This window comes from Perca fluviatilis, chromosome 2, assembly GCF_010015445.1.
Source record: "Perca fluviatilis chromosome 2, GENO_Pfluv_1.0, whole genome shotgun sequence".
Classification (NCBI taxonomy): Eukaryota; Metazoa; Chordata; class Actinopteri; order Perciformes; family Percidae; genus Perca; species Perca fluviatilis.
The window spans coordinates 21,118,925-21,140,445 of NC_053113.1; the positions used below are offsets into that span (position 1 = coordinate 21,118,925).

At 42.5% G+C, this 21,521-nt stretch overlaps 1 protein-coding gene across 4 annotated transcripts in view; it reads right to left on the reverse strand.

Annotated features, from left to right (window-relative positions):
• Positions 1-2,939: 2,939 nt before the first annotated feature.
• The window catches only part of git1 (G protein-coupled receptor kinase interacting ArfGAP 1), a 29,520-nt gene continuing 10,938 nt past the window's right edge, over positions 2,940-21,521 (reverse strand). For 2 of the 4 annotated variants that reach the window (XM_039823841.1, XM_039823847.1), the window contains 19 exons: positions 20,631-20,743; positions 19,335-19,440; positions 18,868-18,954; positions 18,624-18,754; positions 18,382-18,476; positions 18,194-18,236; positions 17,467-17,493; positions 16,668-16,716; positions 16,080-16,152; positions 15,256-15,353; positions 13,899-14,010; positions 13,311-13,435; positions 12,125-12,277; positions 9,731-10,081; positions 7,867-7,947; positions 7,237-7,313; positions 6,651-6,830; positions 4,871-4,934; positions 2,940-4,726 (listed from right to left, as the gene is read on the reverse strand). In XM_039823841.1, coding sequence (XP_039679775.1) covers positions 4,511-4,726; positions 4,871-4,934; positions 6,651-6,830; positions 7,237-7,313; positions 7,867-7,947; positions 9,731-10,081; positions 12,125-12,277; positions 13,311-13,435; positions 13,899-14,010; positions 15,256-15,353; positions 16,080-16,152; positions 16,668-16,716; positions 17,467-17,493; positions 18,194-18,236; positions 18,382-18,476; positions 18,624-18,754; positions 18,868-18,954; positions 19,335-19,440; positions 20,631-20,743 — 2,181 coding nt within the window. In that variant the 3' untranslated portion in view covers positions 2,940-4,510. The remainder of the gene's footprint in view (positions 4,727-4,870; positions 4,935-6,650; positions 6,831-7,236; positions 7,314-7,866; positions 7,948-9,730; positions 10,082-12,124; positions 12,278-13,310; positions 13,436-13,898; positions 14,011-15,255; positions 15,354-16,079; positions 16,153-16,667; positions 16,717-17,466; positions 17,494-18,193; positions 18,237-18,381; positions 18,477-18,623; positions 18,755-18,867; positions 18,955-19,334; positions 19,441-20,630; positions 20,744-21,521) is intronic. The other 2 variants (XM_039823852.1, XM_039823856.1) reach the window with 2 other exon arrangements.

Sequence of the window (21,521 nt, forward strand, 5' to 3'; positions counted from 1 at the left end):
TGATGGATGTCAGGATTTTTTTCTCATATCTTTTATCAACATAAGCAAACGTTAGCTTGGACCAGTTATAGCCGGACTGATAACTCAGTTTTACCCGATGCCATTTTTTTACCTGAACACAAGGATCCCTTACATTTTTTTGTTTTAAAAAAATGTGACAAAGATATGCACTGATCAGGTCATTTTACTGTAGAAGAATACACTTTCTAAATAACCTCAAACTTGTCTTTAGCAGTTCTGATTTATCATTCTAGCTCTAACTCAAATCTTGAGAAGGAAAACATTTTACGGACGCACGTACAATAAAAAAATAAGGCCTTATTTGTTTGAAGATTGAAATGTAATGCGGTTCTTATCATACAAATTCTAAATGCTATGGTGGGTTGTAGTGGTCTTATTGTAACTACATACTTTTACTTTTGTCAGTTGCTTTTTCTAGAACTTGTCAATGGAAATAAAAGCTGAGGCACCAACAGTGGTTGGATTGTCTTCATTATGAAACAGAGCGCTAGTATAGAACCAGCTCAACAAAGTCAAATAATTGACCTTTATTTGAAAAGTATTCCCACACGATGGGACTCTGCAAATTCAATTTAACATAAGTACAATTCTTTTGTGAATAGAAAGTGCAGCATGGTGCAGTTTTTCTTTCCCTTCACTAAAAATTTCAACAGTCTAGTTACATTTTTTCCCCTAATACTGAAAGGTTTCAGCTAGACTGAAACAGTCCTTACACATTACACAGATATGTTAATACACACTTAGAGTCCCTATTACAATAAAAATAAATGCGAAGGTAGATCAAAGACAATTGACTTGTTTTACCATTTTATTACAAATTTACAGCTTATGAGTTTCCATTACGACTGACCTTTTGAAGTCATTGTTTTCTCTAATTTATACAGTTTTAACATCTGTTAAAAGATAACTCCAATCTCCCAAAGTGAAGAGCTATAACGAAACGCAGGGACAGCAACAGCACAGGCCAGAGTGCACCGCCAATGGCTGAGTATCAGAAGTGTGTGTGTGTGTGTGTGTATATATATATATGTGTATATATAATTCACTGGCTGCAGATTTAATGTTTGTACTTTGTAGAAGGCTTGGTCCAACTGATAAGTTGAGGGTGTGTGTTTGCTGAATCTTGGACATGATTAAGGTGTAGAAAGTGTTGACCATGAACTGACAGAAGCATTTAACATTCATACTAGAGGCACCCTATTAGTGTCTCTCTCTATTCTAACTCAGAAAAGGACTAGGCCATGTGCATTTTAGACCCTTCTCCCGACATTTTGAGATGACTGTAGTGCTAAGCCAAAGTGCGCTTCAGACTTTTTCTATTGCCCCATCCCGATTCAAACCCTGCACCTAATGTACTTGTACTAAGACATTTGGGAGAGCACAGTACAAATGTGGATCCTACTTCATCCGGCTGGTGTTTGAAAATAGTGCAACTCAGACCACACCGCTGAGTAATCGCATACGTTAAACTGTTGTTCTCGGTCTTTGCTTCCTGCCAATTCTATTAGGATCGCCACTATGTACAATATAACTACATAAGGGGGTAATACCACAGCATAACCATACTCACAAGTCTTAAAATATCTACAAGTACATTGGTTCCAAGACTGAAAAGCTGAATGACGATTGGTGAAAAGATCTCGTAGCCTGAAGTCCACTTGGGCCAAGAAATAGACATAAATATCTTGCAAACATAACCCTAACATATAGCTTAAAAAGCATAAAATATAGCATGGAAAATATATGTTCATATATATGGCTCTAGTCTAAAACTTGGACAATCATGATTGAAGGGACGAGCTTTTCTGCTGGCCCTCGTGTGTGTGTGTGTGTGTGTGTGTGTGTGTTGGTACATCACTGTAACTCATCCAGTCAAACAGGCGATGATGATAATGTCCAAAGGCATCAAATATTAAACAATGATACATTTCATGAGTGTTCTAGAAATGATTTGTTTTGACATAGAACAGTCAGAGACTCAGAGTGATGATGAGGAAGGGGGACAACAGAAGAGCTGAATGTGATCTAGCATTAGTCTCTAAAAGTGTTTGGGGTCTAATTGCTTCTTGCTAAAAGGCAGAAATACGAGAAAAAAAATTGAGATGCAACGGCTGTTTGAAGGATGAGGTCAATAATCTCAGGCAAGTAAATGTAATGTGCAAAGGCTTTCTGAGCACCGTGCGTGATTATAGAATATTTACCAATGCAAGAACAACCGACTGTTAAAGCCACAAACACTTTTGAGAGACCGGCGCCAGAATCATTGGAGAAGGATCAGAGGTGAATCTAAACTAGAAGAGGACGGTCCTCCTGGCAGCTAGGAAAGACTTTTTAGATCCTATCTGCATCCTTTGTTAAAGATATGACCATATTTGTTCGGCACAGTACAAGTCCTCCAGTAGGCTAAGAGCGCTCTCTTTGTAATAAAAACAAAACAAAACACATCTTTGTTCCCAATGCTGTCTCCCATTAGCAGTGTTGAGAGACAGTGAGCTAGAAGTGACAACTTCTGGGGCCCAGATCAGCAGGCCGTGACAGAGAATCAATCAGAAAACAGAACGTGAGCTCCATTGTGCTTGCCAAACAGTCTAAAAAGTAAACGTAATACATGGCAAACTACATCAAGCACACTTGAGGTGGTTAAATCAATTTCAAACGAATGTATATTCTCAAATGAAACAAAGCAATGGGTATTCCTCATATTTACTTTCCAGGTTGCTAGATCTGGTGCTTTCCACAGGACTACTTGAAGCTTAACTGCACTTGAAGCTTAACTGCAACATAACAGTATGTGCATCAACTTAATGTGACTGAACATTTGTTACCATGCATACAAATAATGGCTGCTGTGTAATACAGGCATCCACGAGCACACCCGCCCTGTAAATATCATCCTGCTTTAAACAAAGACTGGAGGGTAGGGCCCTCATACACAAACTGGACCAACTGTTATCTTGCTTGGTACAGCAAGAATGAATACGGTTTTTGAGATGATTCCACTGGCTCTGTTAAATGAGGCAAATTGTGAGATAAGTCAAGCCAAAACATTTTTGATCAAGGTCCTGTCATAACGCACCAAGGGGTTTTCGGTCGGACAGAAAATCGAGACCAAAAACAAATCTCCCCCAACACCCTCTCCCCTTTGGCAACTGTTCAGCCCCTTGGCCACAGGACAAATCACAACATGAAAAAAAACAACCTCAACTGTCACTTAGAAAAGGAGTGCTTGAGAAATGTTGAGGACCATCACAGGTTATTTCTTTCATGTGTCTGTGTGTGTGCTTACTTGAATCCCAGTTAAGCACATACTTCCACCTGTCTCCCTATTCCACTAAATGAGAAATCATATTTGAGACAATAAAATAAACATACATAAACAGTTAAATCAAAGATGACAGTCAGTAAAAATGTCAATACAAAAAAAAACAATAGGCATAATAAACGACAACAATAAGTCACAATTATTCCAGTGTAAGTGTTTGTTTGTGTAAGTCAGTCATTTTTTTGTCCTCAGGAGGTGCAGACCAAACCAATCTGCATATAAAAAAAAAAGAAAAGAAAAAAAAGAAGAAGAGAGAGGAAAGAAATCAAAACATGCCAGATCATGCTGTGTACCACCGACAAAAGGGGGGGTGACGGGTCAGAGAAACGCTGGAGCCCCCCTGCAAAAGTTAACCAGGAGGAAGCATCTGAGAGGCTGGGTGGGTGGGGGGGGAGCTGGATGGGGTCCCAGGAGACCCTCCTCTGCACCGCAAGCGAATCTTGTCTGGGACGGGATAGGAGACAGAGGGGCCTCGTGTCTAGTTGGAGAGGGAGAAGGAGGGGGGGGGGAGAGGGAGGGAGGAGAGAACGTCCTGACTCCACAGGATGGGAGGGACAGAGATGGTGTGTGGAGTATGTCATTTTTTTGGTCTATCTACTTCCCTCTCTCGCAGCGCATTACTTCCTCTCTCCCTAGTTGAGGTAAACCGGGGGAGGGAGGGATGACGAGTGACAGGGGAGAATAAATAAAGCGGTATCATCTCCGGATCCAGTTCACTGTACATCGCCACCGTTGGATTTCACGTATGCTTATCACAGTTTAAGTGGTTTATTATACACATCTGACTCCAACAGATAACTTAGGTTGCAGCAGGCTGTAGTTCCCATGTTGGATCCTTCCACGTGTCCTACCCTACTTTCTCTTCCACACTTGTGGAATTTCTCCTTTTTCAGTCCCCTGTAGTGTTTTTACTAAACAATCAGTTCGCTTTGCTTTCACCCGATTCCTTTGCCATGCATGTTCCAGACTTTTTTTTCCCTTCCGTCATCGCGGCCATCATTCTCCTGATCACTCCTGCTTCCTCGTCCTCTCATTAATAGTGTGATCCGGTTTTCCCCTCTATCTTCCTCTCCGAGAAGCCCCTCCCCATCCCGCTTAGCCCACCCATGCATTGATCCGTTCTCTCTCCTCCCTCTTCCCTCTCGATCCATCCATGTAGTTGTTGGGTCACTGTTTCTTCTCACGAGTAGTGATGGTGACCAGCTGCTTGGCAGCCTTAGCGATGTCGTAGGCGCACTGGATGACCTGCTGAGTGAGGAGTTGGTAGTCCACCGCAGGGCCGCCAGGCTCTGAGGGCGCCGCCTTACGGCACTCCACCTGCAACCGCGAGGCACTGGAAGCCAGCAGGCGGAGGGAGCAGTGGACTGCGTCTAATGCCGGGCGCTATGGAGAAATGAAGGGAATCAAACTCAACTCCCATGGTGTAAACAGACCAAGGTAGATACAGAGATCAACAGGCAGACAAATAAAAGAGAAAAAGAGACACACAAAGAGAGAAATTAAACATAAGTAACTTAGGGAACTTACTTTGGGGAAGAGTGAGGCCATCTCAGTGACAGCAGAGTGGATCTTCTCAGAACATGGAACAAAGCTAAAGAGGAGATGTATTTTTTATTTTATTTTATTTAATAGCTGATGAGATGATTGAGGCAAGAATGTTGTCTGTTACTAAATGGACTAATCTTAAGAGTAGGGTTGGGTACCTAGTAGCTGGATTAAACACAATGGTTAAAATGCTGACAGCTTACGTTAAGCGGTGTAAAGTGTGACTGTATTTCCCTGTAGAGGAGTCCAACACTGGGACGTAACAATTTGCAGCTGCCATTGTCGGAAAAACAACAGACGGTGCGTTCACTTGAAACTCGCCAGCCTTGTGGTGCATTCAAAGTTATTGTAAAATACCCTTTTCCCCATCTGGTGCTTGTTTTTGTCATTTACCAGCAATTAACTGGTGAAATAAGTCATTGTTATAAGTTATTACATTATTAATCAATCATTTAATTTTGACACTCACTCTCACTCTCTCTCTCTCTCTCTCTCTCTCTCTCTCTCTCTCTCTCTCTCTCTAAACCCCAAATGATACCCAACCCTACTCAAGAGACATTTTAATTTTCCTTGGTGGCCTGATTCTAGCCAACTTGGACACAATTTCACTGCAACATCAACAACTGCATTCGCCTGGTGCAGCTGTTGTTAAGTGTGTATGCATGTAACAGAATTTCTGAGCTAGATGTTCCTGCGACTTCTCAATGTGTTATCCAATCAAGATGATCACTTCTCAGCAAGGATATAGTCTTTTTTGGCAGACCCATCTCCACAGTGTTGTGGAGTAAGGACAGGCTACAGCCCAGATACATTATGTGATTGGAGAAAAAAAAAAAGATCTGTGTTTGCATTTCTTTAAACCAATCACAATCGTCTTGGGCAGCGCTGAGCTCCAGTCGCAGAGAAGGTGCCTCTGCAAAATGGTCTTGGGAAGGAACTTGTTTTGTGGAACATTTGTACCTTAGAAAGCACAATTTGAATTTGCTCAGCGAGTCACTCTGGCATTGAGTAATGATGGTCATTGTAGCCGAGCTGCACCAATCACATCGGTGTATCCGATATAAGTGGGCCAGAGGCGAGCTAAACAGATGACGACAGTTTAATCTACCAGTTAGCTCTGCTGGTAGCTAAGCGTATGGGGCTCTGGATACATCACCCCGTGTATTGTTGTGATTGGTCGTAGTGTTATCCAGTTGCGTGCAGTGAGATTTTCAAATGCATGATTGGTGCCGCCCCTCGAGTTGGGACATTTTCATTACTCAATGCCAGACCCTTAATCTTTCGGATTTGGGTCTGGATTTCCAGGCTAGAACATTTGCACCCCGCAAAAGAAAACGAAACATATTAAATGAAGTCAACTTTTCACACAATACAGTAACGTGAGCCATTTAAATTAGCTGGATACATGGTTAATCGCAATTTGCTCTTAACAGCGTATTGCCGTGTGTACTTCCCCACCAATCTGTCCTCAAACATCCCAGTTAGATAGTAAATGTCGTAAACATATTGTTTGTAAATCTTTACAATCATTGACCAAAAGAACCAAGCAGGCCTGTCTTGTTGCACGATCCAAATGTTCTTTAAAACTTTCCATTTTCCCGTAGCGAAGGAATTTTGAGAACGGCAACACACAGAGAGCGGAAGTTGAGGGCCAAAGCCTGACATTCCAGACTAGCAAGGATATAATTAGTAGTGTTTATTCTAAGGTAGACAAATGTTTCTAGTGTCACTTTTATCCATCTCTGGGGTGTCTTACACCTACCTGTCGTGTTTGAACTCCTGAGCAGCCCTGAGCAGCTCCTGGATGTTCTTGGTCACCTGCTCAGTCTTCAGTATGACATCCTCTGTGCAGGGTAGGGTGGGGTCTGGCTCCCCCACGTCCCCACCTCCTCCCTCCTCAGACTCCCCACGACCACCTTCCTCCTCGCTGCTGCGCCCCATACTAACAAAGAGAAACGCAGACATCCACTTTAATAATTAACACCTTGAGCTACATTAGAGAGCAGTCTCAGAGGAAATTAATCAGTTTGAGCATCTTAACACTTTAAGAGTTTAAAATCCTCAGAGACTGCCTGTTTATTTCTCATTAACAACTATTAGCAGAGATAATTAACCCCCATATCTGTGTGTGTGTGTGTGTGTGTGTCACAAATGTACAGTACTGCATAGTGTATACAAACAATAAAAAAATGCATCAAATAGAGCTTCAGAATGAAATTCTTAAATATGAAGAAAAAAAACAGGAAATAATTGGTTTCGGTTAGCAGTAGCAATTAAAAAAATTCTATTTGCCAAAAAACTGCAGATTAAAACACACTGTGTGTACAGTGATTTGCAGTGGGTCTGACCTTAGCGAGAGGTCGTATGTTTGTGTGTTGTCATAGTCACTGTCAGTGCCACTGCCGTGCTTCTCTGGTTTGGGGACCTGGGGAGAGAAACAGCAACAGGCTCCATCAGGCCAACGATCCCCCACCTCACCAAACCTCCCGAGCGGTTCACTCGTGCAGAGCTCCAACAAAGTTCAAGCAATTGTTTCGAGTGAATGTGATGATTTCAAGTCTACTAAATTGCGTTTTTTTAAATTCTTTTTTAAAAGATTCTTTTTTGGGCTTTTCCGCCTTTAATTTTTGACAGGACAGCTAGGTGAGAAAGGGGAGAGAGAAGGGGGAAGACATGCAGGAAATTATCACAGGTCGGATTCAAACCCTGGACCTCTGTGTCGAGGCATAAACCTCTCAGTATGTGCGCGCCTGCTCTACCACTGAACCAACCCGGCCACAATTGCATAAATTTTAAAAGTTGTTTCAAATCATGAGTTTGAATCTTCTGAATAAAATCTAAAAAAACATTCCAAACCCTGCCGTATTTGTAGGAGGCTGATTTTGACAAAACAATGCAAGTCTATAATCTCAACTTCCCACTGAAAATGCAGTGAAGGTTGGAAAATCAGTCTAGAACCAAAAACTGTAAACCCTCACCATGTATCTGCCCATCTCTGTAGATCCAGACAGATGTTGGCCTCCATACGGTGCTGGACCCCCTATACCACCCTTCCGTACCTGTGAAAAGTGAGGGAACACAAGGAGAGAAAGAGAGAGATGGAGGGATAAAGATAAGAGGAGAAAGAGAGATGTGTGGACAAAGAGATGGAGAAGGGAATGACAGATTAGCAGATAAAGATGGATAAAGAAATTGAAAAAAAAAAAAAAGTGTGGGCACAGAGAGAATAGATGTTTTTATAAACAGCAGAAAAACAAGATGAATGAGCCAGTGAGAGCAGCGGCAGATCAACTCGGCAGCTCATCCATCATCCCATCAAGACTACATGCCTCTATAGTTATCCAACACTGAAATACAAAGAACACTGCTAACTAAACTAACCGGTGATGAACAGCTATACATCACACAGAGCATCTAAAAAGGACTACACACATATTTTATACTAATGTTGATCTCTATTATTAGAATGCATAATAAGCAGAAGTGGTGCATAGTTGCATGTGAGAGAATCCTATATATGATGAAATGGCAAACAATGCAATGACAGACAGAATGCTTACATCCAGAGGATGCACGGCTGCACTGTAGTGAGCAAGGGACAGACAGGTGAAGAGACAGACAGACAAAAAGAAAACAGACAAACGGGTAAATCTTTTTGTACGGAGATGGTGAACTGGACACGACTCCATGGAGGTCTCCATAGAAAGGTTGACAGTTAGTGGTGAGTGGTTGTGTGTCTGCATACTGTAGTTTCGTAGATGCTGCTGTAGGATAAATGCTAGTGAATGCTGACGGAAGCCCTGAGAGGCAAGTGAGAAAAATATTCTTGTGAGGCATCCAAGTCCGATCTAAATCTCTTCTGTGCTTATGACTTAAGAACAGGTGAAAGGTTTTGCCATGTGAAACACATTTATTTGTGTGTGTTGCTGTAATACTCATACCTCATGTTGTCAATAGGACTAAAACTCACCTGGCACCTGGAAGAAAATATGGATGCCTTTAGTCCCATTTAAAACATGGGGTAGTGGTGCACTTCAGCCTCTTGTGGCCAAAATGAGTATTACAACAACACCTAACTATTATAATAATAATAAATCACCTGGAAAAACTATTTTTCCCCCCACCTGTTTCACAGATGAAAAAAAAAACACATTTACAGAACTTAGAAAGATTATCTAGGCAAAACCTTTTTTTTTTCCAAAGAGAAAACTATTTAGATCACACTTAGAAAATTGATCACCAGAATTCTTTTCTCTCTTGCCTCTCAGGGCTTCCATACTTATCAGCCACTTTGCCAAAGACATTGGAGGCAAAAAATGTCCTTCCCTTTGTGTGTGTGTGTGTGTGTGTGCGTGTGTGTGTGTGCGCGTCTGTTTGTGATCATAACAAATCCTAAATTAAGCAGCTGACCAGAAGCAGGACAGCTAACTGGGAGGTCAAAAAGGGTTGAAAATGTAAAGGTCAAAGGGTAAAGAGCAGGCTAGAGAGAGAGAAATCAGAGGCGTCGCCAGGCAACCAAACAGACAACGCAATCCCTATTTTCCATCTTTCTCCTAGACATCACACTTATGCACTTCCCCTTTATTGTGCTAAAACCAATAGGTTAAGGTCTTATTGTTCTTAGACAAATCAGTGCTACTCTTTCACATTTAAATGGGGGCCATGCACAACTGGACCTTTCAAAGAGAAGGATCGGGAACTGAGATGCAGGAAGAGATAAAGTTGAAGGGAAATAGAGAGATCAGGATTGGACTATCACCCATTAATATGGCCAAAGAGAGCCAATCAGGGCCACCAAAAGGAAGGTGGGAAGTAGAAGGGGCCGCGGGAGTTCTAACTTACGCTGGGTGTGTTGAGGGGCTGCAGGCGGGCTGCCAGGGAGTCCAGGACTGGGGGACCATGGGCCGTGGGGCCGGGGGCCGCCCCTGGCTCGTACATTGAGAAGGCCTGGCGGTCCCTTCGGTGGGGATGGGAGTGGGTGGCGACCGAGGAGGGCACCGACAGCCCTGGGGGGTCCGTTCCTGTCCCAAACCCACCCAGACCCACTCCGCCTATTCCTCCTCTCATCCCACCCCCTTGCCAGTGGCCTCCTCCTCCTCCTCCTCCACCAGGCCCCCCTACCCCATGGCCAGCTGCCCCCCCAGCCTGCTGGCCCCCCCGCAGCGCACTGTTCTCTGTCTGCATCCGTGTGATCTACAGGAGAGGAGGAAGGGAGCAGGGAAGGATGAGAGGATGGAGGGAGGGACATGGGAAGGTTGAAGGGAAGGGAGTGGGTGTCAACTGAATGGTTAAAGACAAGCATCCGCAATCACATGTACAGTAAAAGGCTCACACAAACTCAAATGTTAACTCATCAGTACTCGGGAGGGAGGGGATATGTGGTAAAGACACTTCAATAGGTTACATGTCGAGGCAGAGATTAGTTCCTGGAAATGGGGTGGAAGGAAACATAGGCCGTCCTGTATAAATACATAATTCATTTTCAAGGGTCAATATGGGCTCACCTGCACTGAGGTACTGTTGATTACAATTCAATTTGACCACAGTATTTGTTATCTGCAGTGTGTGCGCGCACGTAAGTGTTTGCTTGTACAAGTGCATGTTTGCCTCAACGCTTTCCTAAATCCTCAGTCAAATGACAAAAATAAACACATGAATGAATCATGGGTCACGTTGGCGGACACTGGCAGCCACTTATGAATACAATGAGATAATGATGATGACTCCCAGGAAACCAAATGAAGCGACAATGAACCACAAACAAATGAAGGTTATTAAGTCAAAAATGTCTAAACTAAAAATGAAAACTAAAATTAAAATAGTATTTCTAGCACCCTCGTGGAGTTTCTCCATGAGAATGACGTCTATGGTGGAAATATTTATTCATAATTCAAATTGAAAGTCCAAAGAGAAAACAAAGCGAGATCAAATTAAAAATATTATTATTTTTTTTTAATTTTCCATTTGGCTTTGGCTTTTGAATTTCAATTTAACATTGGCTTTTAATTTTCATTTAATATTTGGCTTTTGAATTTCAATTTAACATTGGCTTTTAATTTTCATTTAATATTTGGCTTTTAATTTTCATTTAATATTTGGCTTTTGAATTTCAATTTAACATTGGCTTTTAATTTTCATTTAATATTTGGCTTTTGAATTTCAATTTAACATTGGATTTTCATTTGGACTTGACACATGTCAATGTAAATGAGGAGGCGTGGCCCAAAGGCTGGTGGGAGGGTCTGAAACGAAAGGGGTCCAGAGGCACCTTATGAGCAGCAGGGGGAGCAGACTGCTGAGGAACATCCGTCTGCAGCTTCACAACCAGGCTGGCTTGGCCTCTTATTTCACATGATAGAAAATGATGATGTAGGCTAAACACAAACGACATTTCATGCAACAACCGTGAAGTTTTCATGTAGTTACTATTATTGGGCCCGTGTTAGTGAGGACTAGATTAGGACTGTATTTAAAGCTGATTCTGGTTCCCAACTTTGCCCCAGGTGTGTCTGTTTAAAACACAGACGGAGACAACTTCTCTCTTTTGATGTTTTATTTAATTAAGCAGCAGTAGAAACATGGGTGTGGGTAGCTCTGCTACGTGTGTTTGTGTGTGGTCAGATCTCGAGGACGCACACACACACACACACAATCTCAACCGGGTAGTCATCGTCCGAACTGCAACCTCTCTTTCTTTCTCTCACTTTTTTCTCCGGGTGGTGCGCGCGGTGTGAGGTGCGTGTCCGCGCATTCCTCCATAGACGTCTTGCTTTAGTTACTAAATTACACTGAAAAGCTGTAACCAAATAGATCTTCCAGAGACAACAGTGTAGGAAAATGACACCCTGTCAGGGAAAATACATCAACTTGCAAAGATATTAAAATATTCACTTGTCTCTCCATCACTCTGCCCTCCTTCTGTCTGAATCAATTGTTGCTTCTCATTTTGCCAATGTGTCTTTGTCTCTTTATCTTCTGTGCTCTTTAATACCCTCTCTTCGTCTAGGAATCAATCTCATTTTATAATCCAACTTCTCCACTAGGTTTTATGTTTATAAGAAACCGTTCATGCTGACTTTTCTTGCTTCATCCCATCTCTCTTTCATGCACCCTGTTGCGCTCTACTCCCATGTTCTTCTTTCTCTTTTGCTCTGTACTTGACATTCTGTGGTTGAGGTTATGCATAAGATGACCCTCTGAACTTATGACTCCCCCCCCCCCCCCCATACTCCCTACCTCCTTCTGGAGCCGCCGGAGCTCATCGCTCAGGTTGTTGTTGACCTTCATCAGCTGTTGCACCTTGGCTTCTGAGGAGGCCAGCGCCTTCTTTACCTCCAGGTACTCCTGCAGGGTGATGGGGCCGTCTGACAAGTCTGATGAGTCCATACTCTGGATTGATAGGACATACAGGCAGGCGGACAGACAGGTAGAAAGAAAGACAGAAACACAGACAAAAGTGGACAAAAAGGCACAAACAAAGTGAGGGAACTGACATCATGAGACTTGTGAAGCTATTCCAGGGTATAAGCTCAATGTGAAAGTGTTTTTACAAATTAATCTAACTCATACACTGTGTCTTAGGCTGACACAATTCTATGGTAAATACTGCTGTATGTAACATATGCAGTTTTTTTGCAGAGGTAAATTAGTGAATTTTGAACTGGATAAAAACACAGCTTACAACTGTGAGAGGAGTGAGGGCTGCAGCCTGGAGGCCAGTACTACAGCTGATCACACACATATCGACAGTAGAGCCTCAGTTCTTATTCACAATGCACCATCTGCCCCCACTTCCTGTGACCCTGGAGCATGCTCAAACACATTTCTATACCACTCCCTAAAAGTGAATAATGAATGCACATATTTCTAGAATGAATATGAGAGTGGAACCTCTGACTTGCGGTTTGTCAGTTTTCCCCAATGAGTCCACAAAAAGCAGATAGTTACTTGTATAGCTGTTGTTTACTTTGTTATTTCTACCGCTCTCCTCCTGCACCATTTTTTTTTTTTTTTTTTTTTTTTTTTTTTTTCTCTCTCTCACTCTCCTCTTCCATTCCCTCTCACTACACTCTCTCTCTCTGTATGAACAATGCCTCTCTGACAAGGACCCAGAATAGCTGATGATGTCACTCAGGAGCTATGTGGCAGCCCTAACTGCTGCCACTCCCCGCAAAGCATGCTGGGACAAGCAGTCATTAAGAGGACACCATGGAAAAGCTTTGCTAGCTGATGCAACTGCTTTTCAATTTTTGTATGTAAGAAGAAGATGACTGAATTGTTGAGTAACAGTTTAAAAACTACAAGTGTGTCAGCATGTGCAGAGTTGTAGATTTTACCTTGAATAGGGTGCTGCATTTTATCAAAGTGAGGCAAGATGTACATTGGTTTTCTGAAATAAGCAGTGTGTGTTCAAGTACCGTACCTTTGCACGGTTGCTGCGTTGCGTGTTGTTGTTGTTCTGGGTGGTAAGCTCGCTGTCTGTGTCTTCATCAGAGGCTACACTGTCGTAGTCATGCTGGTCATCATCAATGCCCAGATCAAATGGGTCTGACAAAGGGGGAAAAAAATCGTATTTATTACACTTCTTAATAAAAGTGTATCAGCCCAGCTCTTTTCATCTCTCCCTTCTCCCTTGGAAAAGCTCAGACTGATAAGACTGCAGATTGATTTTGGCCAGCTTTCTTTCCATTATTTCAATGGGGGTCTCCATGTTGGTTTCACACAAGAAGCAGTTGTTAGATGCAGAGGAGGTAAGTCAAATTTTTATACAGATAAAAATATACTGCCTGGTCTGGCACAAACGTAACTCCTAAAACATAGCTCCACATTGTTGTCCACATCGTTTGTTGTACAAAGGTGTTGGGAAAAGTCAATGAACTGGCATATATCTATCCATATTTGTAACTAAGATAAGTTGTACGCCCTTGTTTTTTGCTGTTCTTTAAAAAGCTTTATAATTGCCTTCAGCCCTCCATCCTAAACTGTCTGTCCCATCCTCCCAGTGTCTCACCAGTAGGACTGCTGAGACCTTTCCCCTGCTGTCTCCTTTTGGCGTCACTCAGGATGTCGATGATGAGTGTGGCAAACTCCCGAGCGTTGAAACGGGCCAGCTTCTGACGGCCCTGAGGGAAGAACGAGTCTGGAGTTATTAGAGTGCACACAGGGGGAATGACATGCAGCAAAGGACAACGGGTCGGACTCAAACCCGGGCCGCTGCGGTAAGGACTGAGCGCCTCAGTATATCCGATGTGCGCTCAACCTGGTGAGCTACTGGGTCAACCCCGGTCTAAAAAAAATGTCTAAAAGTTACTTAAGTTTGTATCATCAGTTGTGTGGAATATAGATACAATCCAGCCCACAGTCAGTGGTTCACTATGTGACTAATGTGGCCAACGACCATGTGCTGTGGAAAAACACAGTCATAACACACACACACACACACACACACACACACACACACACACACACACACACACACACACACACACACACACACACACACACACACACACACACACACACACACACACACGATTACAAGTGTGCTCACACATACACACACGAGAAAGAAACATAAACCGTGCAATTAAACGAGCATGCTGGCATCCATATACTGTATGAGAATAAAAAGATCACTTTCAAATATAGTGCTAAACTAGAACTATTACACAAAGCGATGTGCTATTTAAAAACATCACTTTGGAAGACAAAAGAAGGTAAAAAGTTCATCTTTAAATGTGTGTGAGTGTGTTTTTCTTCTGTTTTTTTCCACCATGACTAGACAGCACAGCGCGGTAACTGACCACATTGAACTGCCCAATCAGGGAAAAGCAAACGTGGCGATGCGGGTGTTTTTTCTGTGTGTGCATGTCCGTGTTAAAAGTCAATGTTTATAATAATGAGCCACACAGACGAGGAGAAACTATGTGAGAGGACATATGGGATTTCTCTCTGGCTCTTTCTCTCTCTCTCTGGCTCTCTTTTCTCTCTCTCTCTGGCTCTCTCTCTCTCTCTCTCTCTCTCTCTCTCTCTCTCTCAGAGAGCGAGGGAAAGAGGGAGAGGGGGGAGAGAAACACAGATGGATTACATCTTCCCTCCTCTTTCACAGCTTAAGAACATCCCTCGTCAATTTCACACTCATTCTCGGCTTCTCCCCAAAACACATACACTGTCTAACTGTCTAAGATATCACTATGCCCTATCTCTTATTTTTGCACGCCAGTTCTTTCACCAGTTTTGTAATTAAAAAAACTAGCTACAATTTCATTAGTATGTATTTATTTGTATCAGCTAATACAAATGTATATGAGTATATGCATGCTACCTGTACTGTAGGTATGTGTGAGAATGAGTGTGTGTATGTTTACCTGGTTGCGTGTGGCAGAGTATTCAGGATTGACTGGTAGGAAGGGCACCGCGCTGCGTTCTGTTACCAGAGTGCTGTGGTTCTGGGTCGTAAGCCACACTGGAGACACAAATATGAAGCACAAAATAAGTCTGTGTGTGTGTGTGTGCACGCGTGTGTGCTTAAAATGGAACATGGGCAGCCAAACACCCAGTCCATCCACCCACACATGCACACAGACATAAACAAAGCACAGTAAAAGCCATACAGTAGATCCTAAAACTGAATTCCGGCCCCTATAATCTACCGTTGTGCTTTTAGCCCTCCCCTTGTGTGTGGCCGAGTATGTACGTGTATTTGTGCGTGTGTGTACCTGTGTATTTGTGTGTGTGTGTCTTTGTATTCTTGCCACTTACCTGCGGTGCTTCTGTCAGAAAGCACAATTTGACTGCTACTGAAGGAAAGGGAGAGAAGAAATGGAAAAAAAGAGAAGGAGACAGAGCAAGAAAGAGCAGAGGAGGAGAGAGACTCAAGAATTTCAGAGGCACTTCCTCACTCTCTTTCCTCCTCCCTCACTCACTCCATTTGGCCTTCCTCTTCAACAGACATTTTCCTTTTCTCCTCACTCTCCCCTTCAAACTCACTTTGTGCTCTCCAAAAAAAAATTCTCTGTGGTTTTCTCTCACTCCTTTTGTTCTCCAAGTTCATGTCAATGACGTTTTGTGGAGGTGTTTTGTACTTTCAACGTCTTGTTTCCATATGAGGAAAAAGTCATAACACAAGACATACATGTCTACTTTACAGAGCACAAAAGAAGGACTTGAGGAGGGAGGAGATGAGGCTCACCTGCATCGTTTTCTCTTCGATCTACCTCATCATACACATCCATTGCTAGCTCCTCAAACAGCCGATTGTTGAGCTGTCCAACAGAGAAACAAATTGACCCCAGATAAATTAACAGGTGTATTTGTACATGCCTACACATCAGTGCAACAGACACCAGTGTGAAAGGCAAGAGAGCAAAAGAAAGCTGACATTAAAATATCCTGATGTACAGCTATCTGGGCTGCACACTTTAAGATTTCACTTGGCATGCTGTCTCATTTTTAGTCAACCATCGCATTTGTCCTAAAACGCCTGTGTCATGGTTTGCGAATTAAAGTCTTTCAAATGTTGATAACAGACCATCAGCTCTCAGTTTTTGGATTACTAGCATTCTGTGGGGCAGAACAGATGGCTCTGGACATTATTTTGGCAAGTAATAGAAAATCTGGCTATTACACCAACAAACTTGTTTTAAGTACTTATCTTTTTACATAACTTAAAAACTAGTAGTAACTTTTACCTTGTCAATTCTTACCACTGTCTGTAGAATTATGCTGTGAATGTCCAATAAACCATAATTAATAAATCTCACAACTGAACCAAACTCACCGCTTGGAGCTTCTTCTTGGCAGCCTTGGCCAATTCTGAGAGGTCCAGACTAAAAGAAACACAGAGGACAACAGTGAGACAGGCACCATAAAGATACAGTGTAATAAAGAAAGGGAGGCAGAAGGAGGGAGGAAGATGTGGATATGGAGAGAAGAGCAAAAGGTAAGGAGGCGGGAAGGGTGTTTGGCTCAAGGGGGGGGGGTGGGCAGAGCAAGGGAGTGCACATTTAGGTTGGGATGCGTTGGGTGTCAAGTCAAAAGGGCTTGATGTAATGGTGACTGTCATTTGGAGACAAAAAACACGGAGAGCAACTCTCTTTACAGTCCCAGGGACAGGGTGCATCTGTACATTTTGCAAGGTCCAGCAGGACAGAAAAATATCAGCACATATAGACAGTGAAAGTGTTACTTTCTAACTATATGTTGCTGTACACTCAGTGTTAAATGTGTTAAACTGTAAAACAGCAGTTTTCTTGCAATCTGAAATTTTATTTTAGATAGACTTAACTTATTTCAGGACAAAAAAATGTATGCAGCCACTAAGGACATATGCTAGTGTACAATGTGAATACTATGGATATTACTGATGTGATTCTCCTGAGCACATCACCTTACTTACTGCAGGAGGCCATTTGACAGACTAAGGCCTAACACTTTTCCCACTGTCAATCCACTAAAGAAGAGATAGGCATATTGTGGTATACATCAGGGAAATCAAGAAAAGATGGGGTAGCAGACAGAGGGGATTGGAATGAAGGAAATGAAAGGAATGAAAAAAGGAACAAGGAAAGTAAAGATACCTCTGTGTCGGGCACTTAGGACGAGCTCTGGCTCCACCAAGCGCAGCGAAATGGAGAGAACAGAAGACGAGTGAGAAAAAGGAAGAAACAGACAGAAGGACAGGTAGAGAAGCCATATCAAAACAGCTTTAATTGTTATTATCCATTTACCAGAACAGAACAGATGCAAGTGGAGTTAGATGGCAGCTCAGAAGACGCCCTTAAGTAACAAATAGATTTTGAGGTGCACTTGGTTTAGCTGCATAACATTTGTGGGTGGATTTTTTAAGCCTCTTCTCTGACTCTCCTAAGAAAACCCAGCACAAATATTTGAAGGAAGCTGAGCCAAGTAATACTGAAATTGATTTATCATAAACGGACAAATCAAACCTGCAGTTTGGGATTAATCTAAATCATTGCCGGTACCTGTAATAGCTTAGATCATTTACACTGAACACCCAGCTTTCGTAGAGATGCCAAAGATCTGCTTTAATTAACTCCTTTGGGTGGGGTTACATATACTATGGTGCCACCCTATGGTCAGAACACTAAACTGCATCAGTATCAATTAAGGCCAGGGAGACACAATGAAATGAAGCAGTTATAGTATGTCAAGTATGGCAAGTCAAGTAGCTGAAAGTTCAAGTATACTAACAAAGATACTTCATGCAATCAAACCACACCATGCATGCAAATGCAAGGCATTCATAACTACTTTAATACAAAACAGTAACATCATGGTCCATACCTGTCTGCCATTTGAGGAATGATATAATGGCCATTCTTGTGATCTGAGGAGAGGAAATGAGAGGAGAGGAGACTTGGGTAAAAACTACCACTGGATAAAACTGGATAAAAGCTACCACATATGTCACTGAGGTTAACTGCTATGCTTAAGGGCATGTGAGGTGCACACAAACTAGTGCAGTGGGTTACCTGGGCGCCGCCCACAAAGGTAGAAGGCTAGTCTGTCCGTCAGTTCGTACTGACACTCTACCAGCCGCTCTGCTAGCTCTATATGGCCCGCTTGCCTGGAACACAGACAAAAAACAATTCTACCTTTTTTTACACCATTTTTTTTGTATCATTTTCACCATTCTCCCATAGCAAATTTAATTTGAGATGTGATTTAAATGCTAACTGTGTTGTTAATTAAGTGGGCTTTCACTGTTTTGTACCTTGCGTAGTCCATAGGTGTCCGTCCGTTGATGTCAGGTGCTCCGGGGTCTGCACCGTACACCACTAGCAGCTCAGCCTGCAGGATCTGGCCTGCCTTGGCTGCCACATGGAGCGGGGTAGTGCCTTTCTCCTGGAGTTAGACACACAAACAGAGTCAGGACAAGAGGCCTGGCATTAAGAGAGTAACTGAACAGCATGACTAATTGCTAGATGGAGTGAGTCGGCGAGTAGATTTTTCCTGACCGGGTGGAAGAAGTTGGCCTGAGCACCAAGGGACAGGAGCCGAAGACACGTCTCTAAACTCCCCGTCCGCACACTTGAGTGAAGTTGCTAATAAAGAAACAAAGAGGAGGGGGTAAAGAGGAGAGTGAGAAAAAGAGTGTCTGGGGTGGCAAGATTAAACATCACGCAGAGACAGAACCATCCCCTTATTAGCAAAGCGGAGCTCCACAGCATTAGAGATCATTATTACATCCTGCTGTGTCATTCAGATCACTTCCTGCCAGGAGGTTTTATCAGTGTGCATGATTGTGTTTGTGTGAGCGTATGTGTATACACACCCCCATTTTTTATAATGTGAGGTCTCCCACAGACATCTAAATTAAACATCCTCTGTGCTTACACAAGCAATTCAGCAATGTGGCAATGTCAGTACAGGCTAATTTTGCTAACATTATCAACCCCTCTGCTGTGAAATACTGAGCCCTCACCTTACTGAGGTCCTTGGTAGTGACGCCATCATCATCGCGGCAGGGCAGCTTGTGGACAAAGGCCAGCATCTGGTATTTGGCTCTGATAAACTCGGACTTAGTGGGACTGCACAGGAGTAGAAGGTAAGATAGTTAACAAGAAGAAGTACTTTATTAATCCCTTTTTGGGATTTCAACACACACACACACACACACACACACACACACACACACACACACACACACACACACACACACACACACACACACACACACACACACACACACACACACACACACACACACACACACACACACACACACACACACACACAGCTACTGCTCCCCACAAAATTCCTCAGAAAAACCCAGGACAATGTGTCATTTAAAGTTGATTTGTATTTTGACTGAAAAGCAGTTAATGCTTTGATTTCACTTTTCTCCTTTTGATTCTAGTTACTACTGGTTTCCTGCTTGTTTTACAAACACATTAAAAAACATACAATGCAGTACATCTTAAGAGAATGTGCACAATGTGCTTCTACACATTTGTGAAACAGCACATTAAAGGGGACCTATTACTGTATACAGCATTTCCAGGTTCATACTACGCATTTTGTGTTTCTACTAAAACATGTACATGGTTTAATATATTTTCTCATACTGGCCATGGCTGCTGCACCTGTATTCACCCTCTGTATGAGACGCTCTGTTGGAGCGCCTGTCTCGTTAAGCCCCCCTCCTGAAAAAGCCCAGTCTGCTCTGATTGGTCAGCTTTCCATATCAGCATTCCTGTTGTTGCTGCGTTGTACCGTGAAAAACACCAATAAAGGCTTATAAACCAAATATTACACAACCAGATATGTTTCAGCAGTAATGTGACCCGAAATCGGGGAGAATTTAACGATTTCGGCAGCCAAGATTGCAAGTTTCCCTGCCGTTAGCATGCAGCTACTATGGTTAGGGTTGTATTTGTTTGGCAGTTGAGATCAAACATCAACAATATTTGCGCAGAATCGCTTTTCTGCACCTTTAAATTGAAATCAAACCTAAAATTTCCGGCAGGTCCAAAACAGACCCTGTTTACTTTCAAAAACCCTCTGAGAGCAGAGCAATATTCATTAGGAAGGTGATTAATGACTATAGGAAACTGTTTACTGGGTGCAATTGCTCTTCACTACTGCAAACACCAATTACGTCCAGAAAGGTTGTATCATATTCCTTTGCAGCTGAGATAATAATCTGCCCCAGCAAATGTGATTGGTGTGAGATTTGTGTTAGTTCTGTGTGCGTTGAGCCTGTAGGAAGTATACTTACTGGACTTTGTCCTGGGGGTTGGGTTTCCTACGACCGCTCTGTACCTGAGCAGGGTCCAGGAGGCTGTGTTCCCATATGGAGTTGGCCCCGTTACTGGCCAACGTCTGAACCATCTGAAACACACAAACGCAGCAGTGACTCAGTGATGGTTAACCACAACACAAGAAAACTATAAGACCATTCTGGTGAATAAAGTCATGCAGCCCTAATGCAATATTGTATTTCCATGTTTTAAATATATTGCTTTTATCAGTTTCAGAGTTTTTTTGTGATTGTTGAGGGCAAAACTCCTTGATTATGTTGCACGTTTTCTTAAAAAATGAGATGGAATATGTGGGGTATTTATGCAATTTTATGCGATGAAATTGTGGGAACTTGCAAAAATTACAGGAACTTGCAAAAACTGCGGTTTGATGAAAAAGAGAAAAAAATAAAAAGTGATTCCCCCAACACCCTGCTTTTCGATGATGTTCACGTCGCGTAATTACGTCACTTCATAACGTTCCCATGGCAACAGGGGAAAATGGCTGCTCTTGTGTAAAGTAAACGCAACATTTTTCAACTTTCTGCTAAGATATACAGTGGGGAGAACAAGTATTTGATACACTGCCAATTTTGCAGGTTTTCCTACTTACAAAGCATGTAGAGGTCTGTAATTTTTATCATAGGTACACTTCAACTGTGAGAGACGGAATCGGAATATCCAGAAAATCACATTGTATGATTTTTAAATAATTAATTTGCATTTTATTGCATGACATATCAGAAACGCAGAACTTAATATTTGGTACAGAAACCTTTGTTTGCAATTACAGAGATCATATGTTTCCTGTAGTTCTTGACCAGATTTGCACACACTGCAGCAGGGATTTTGGCCCACTCCTCCATACA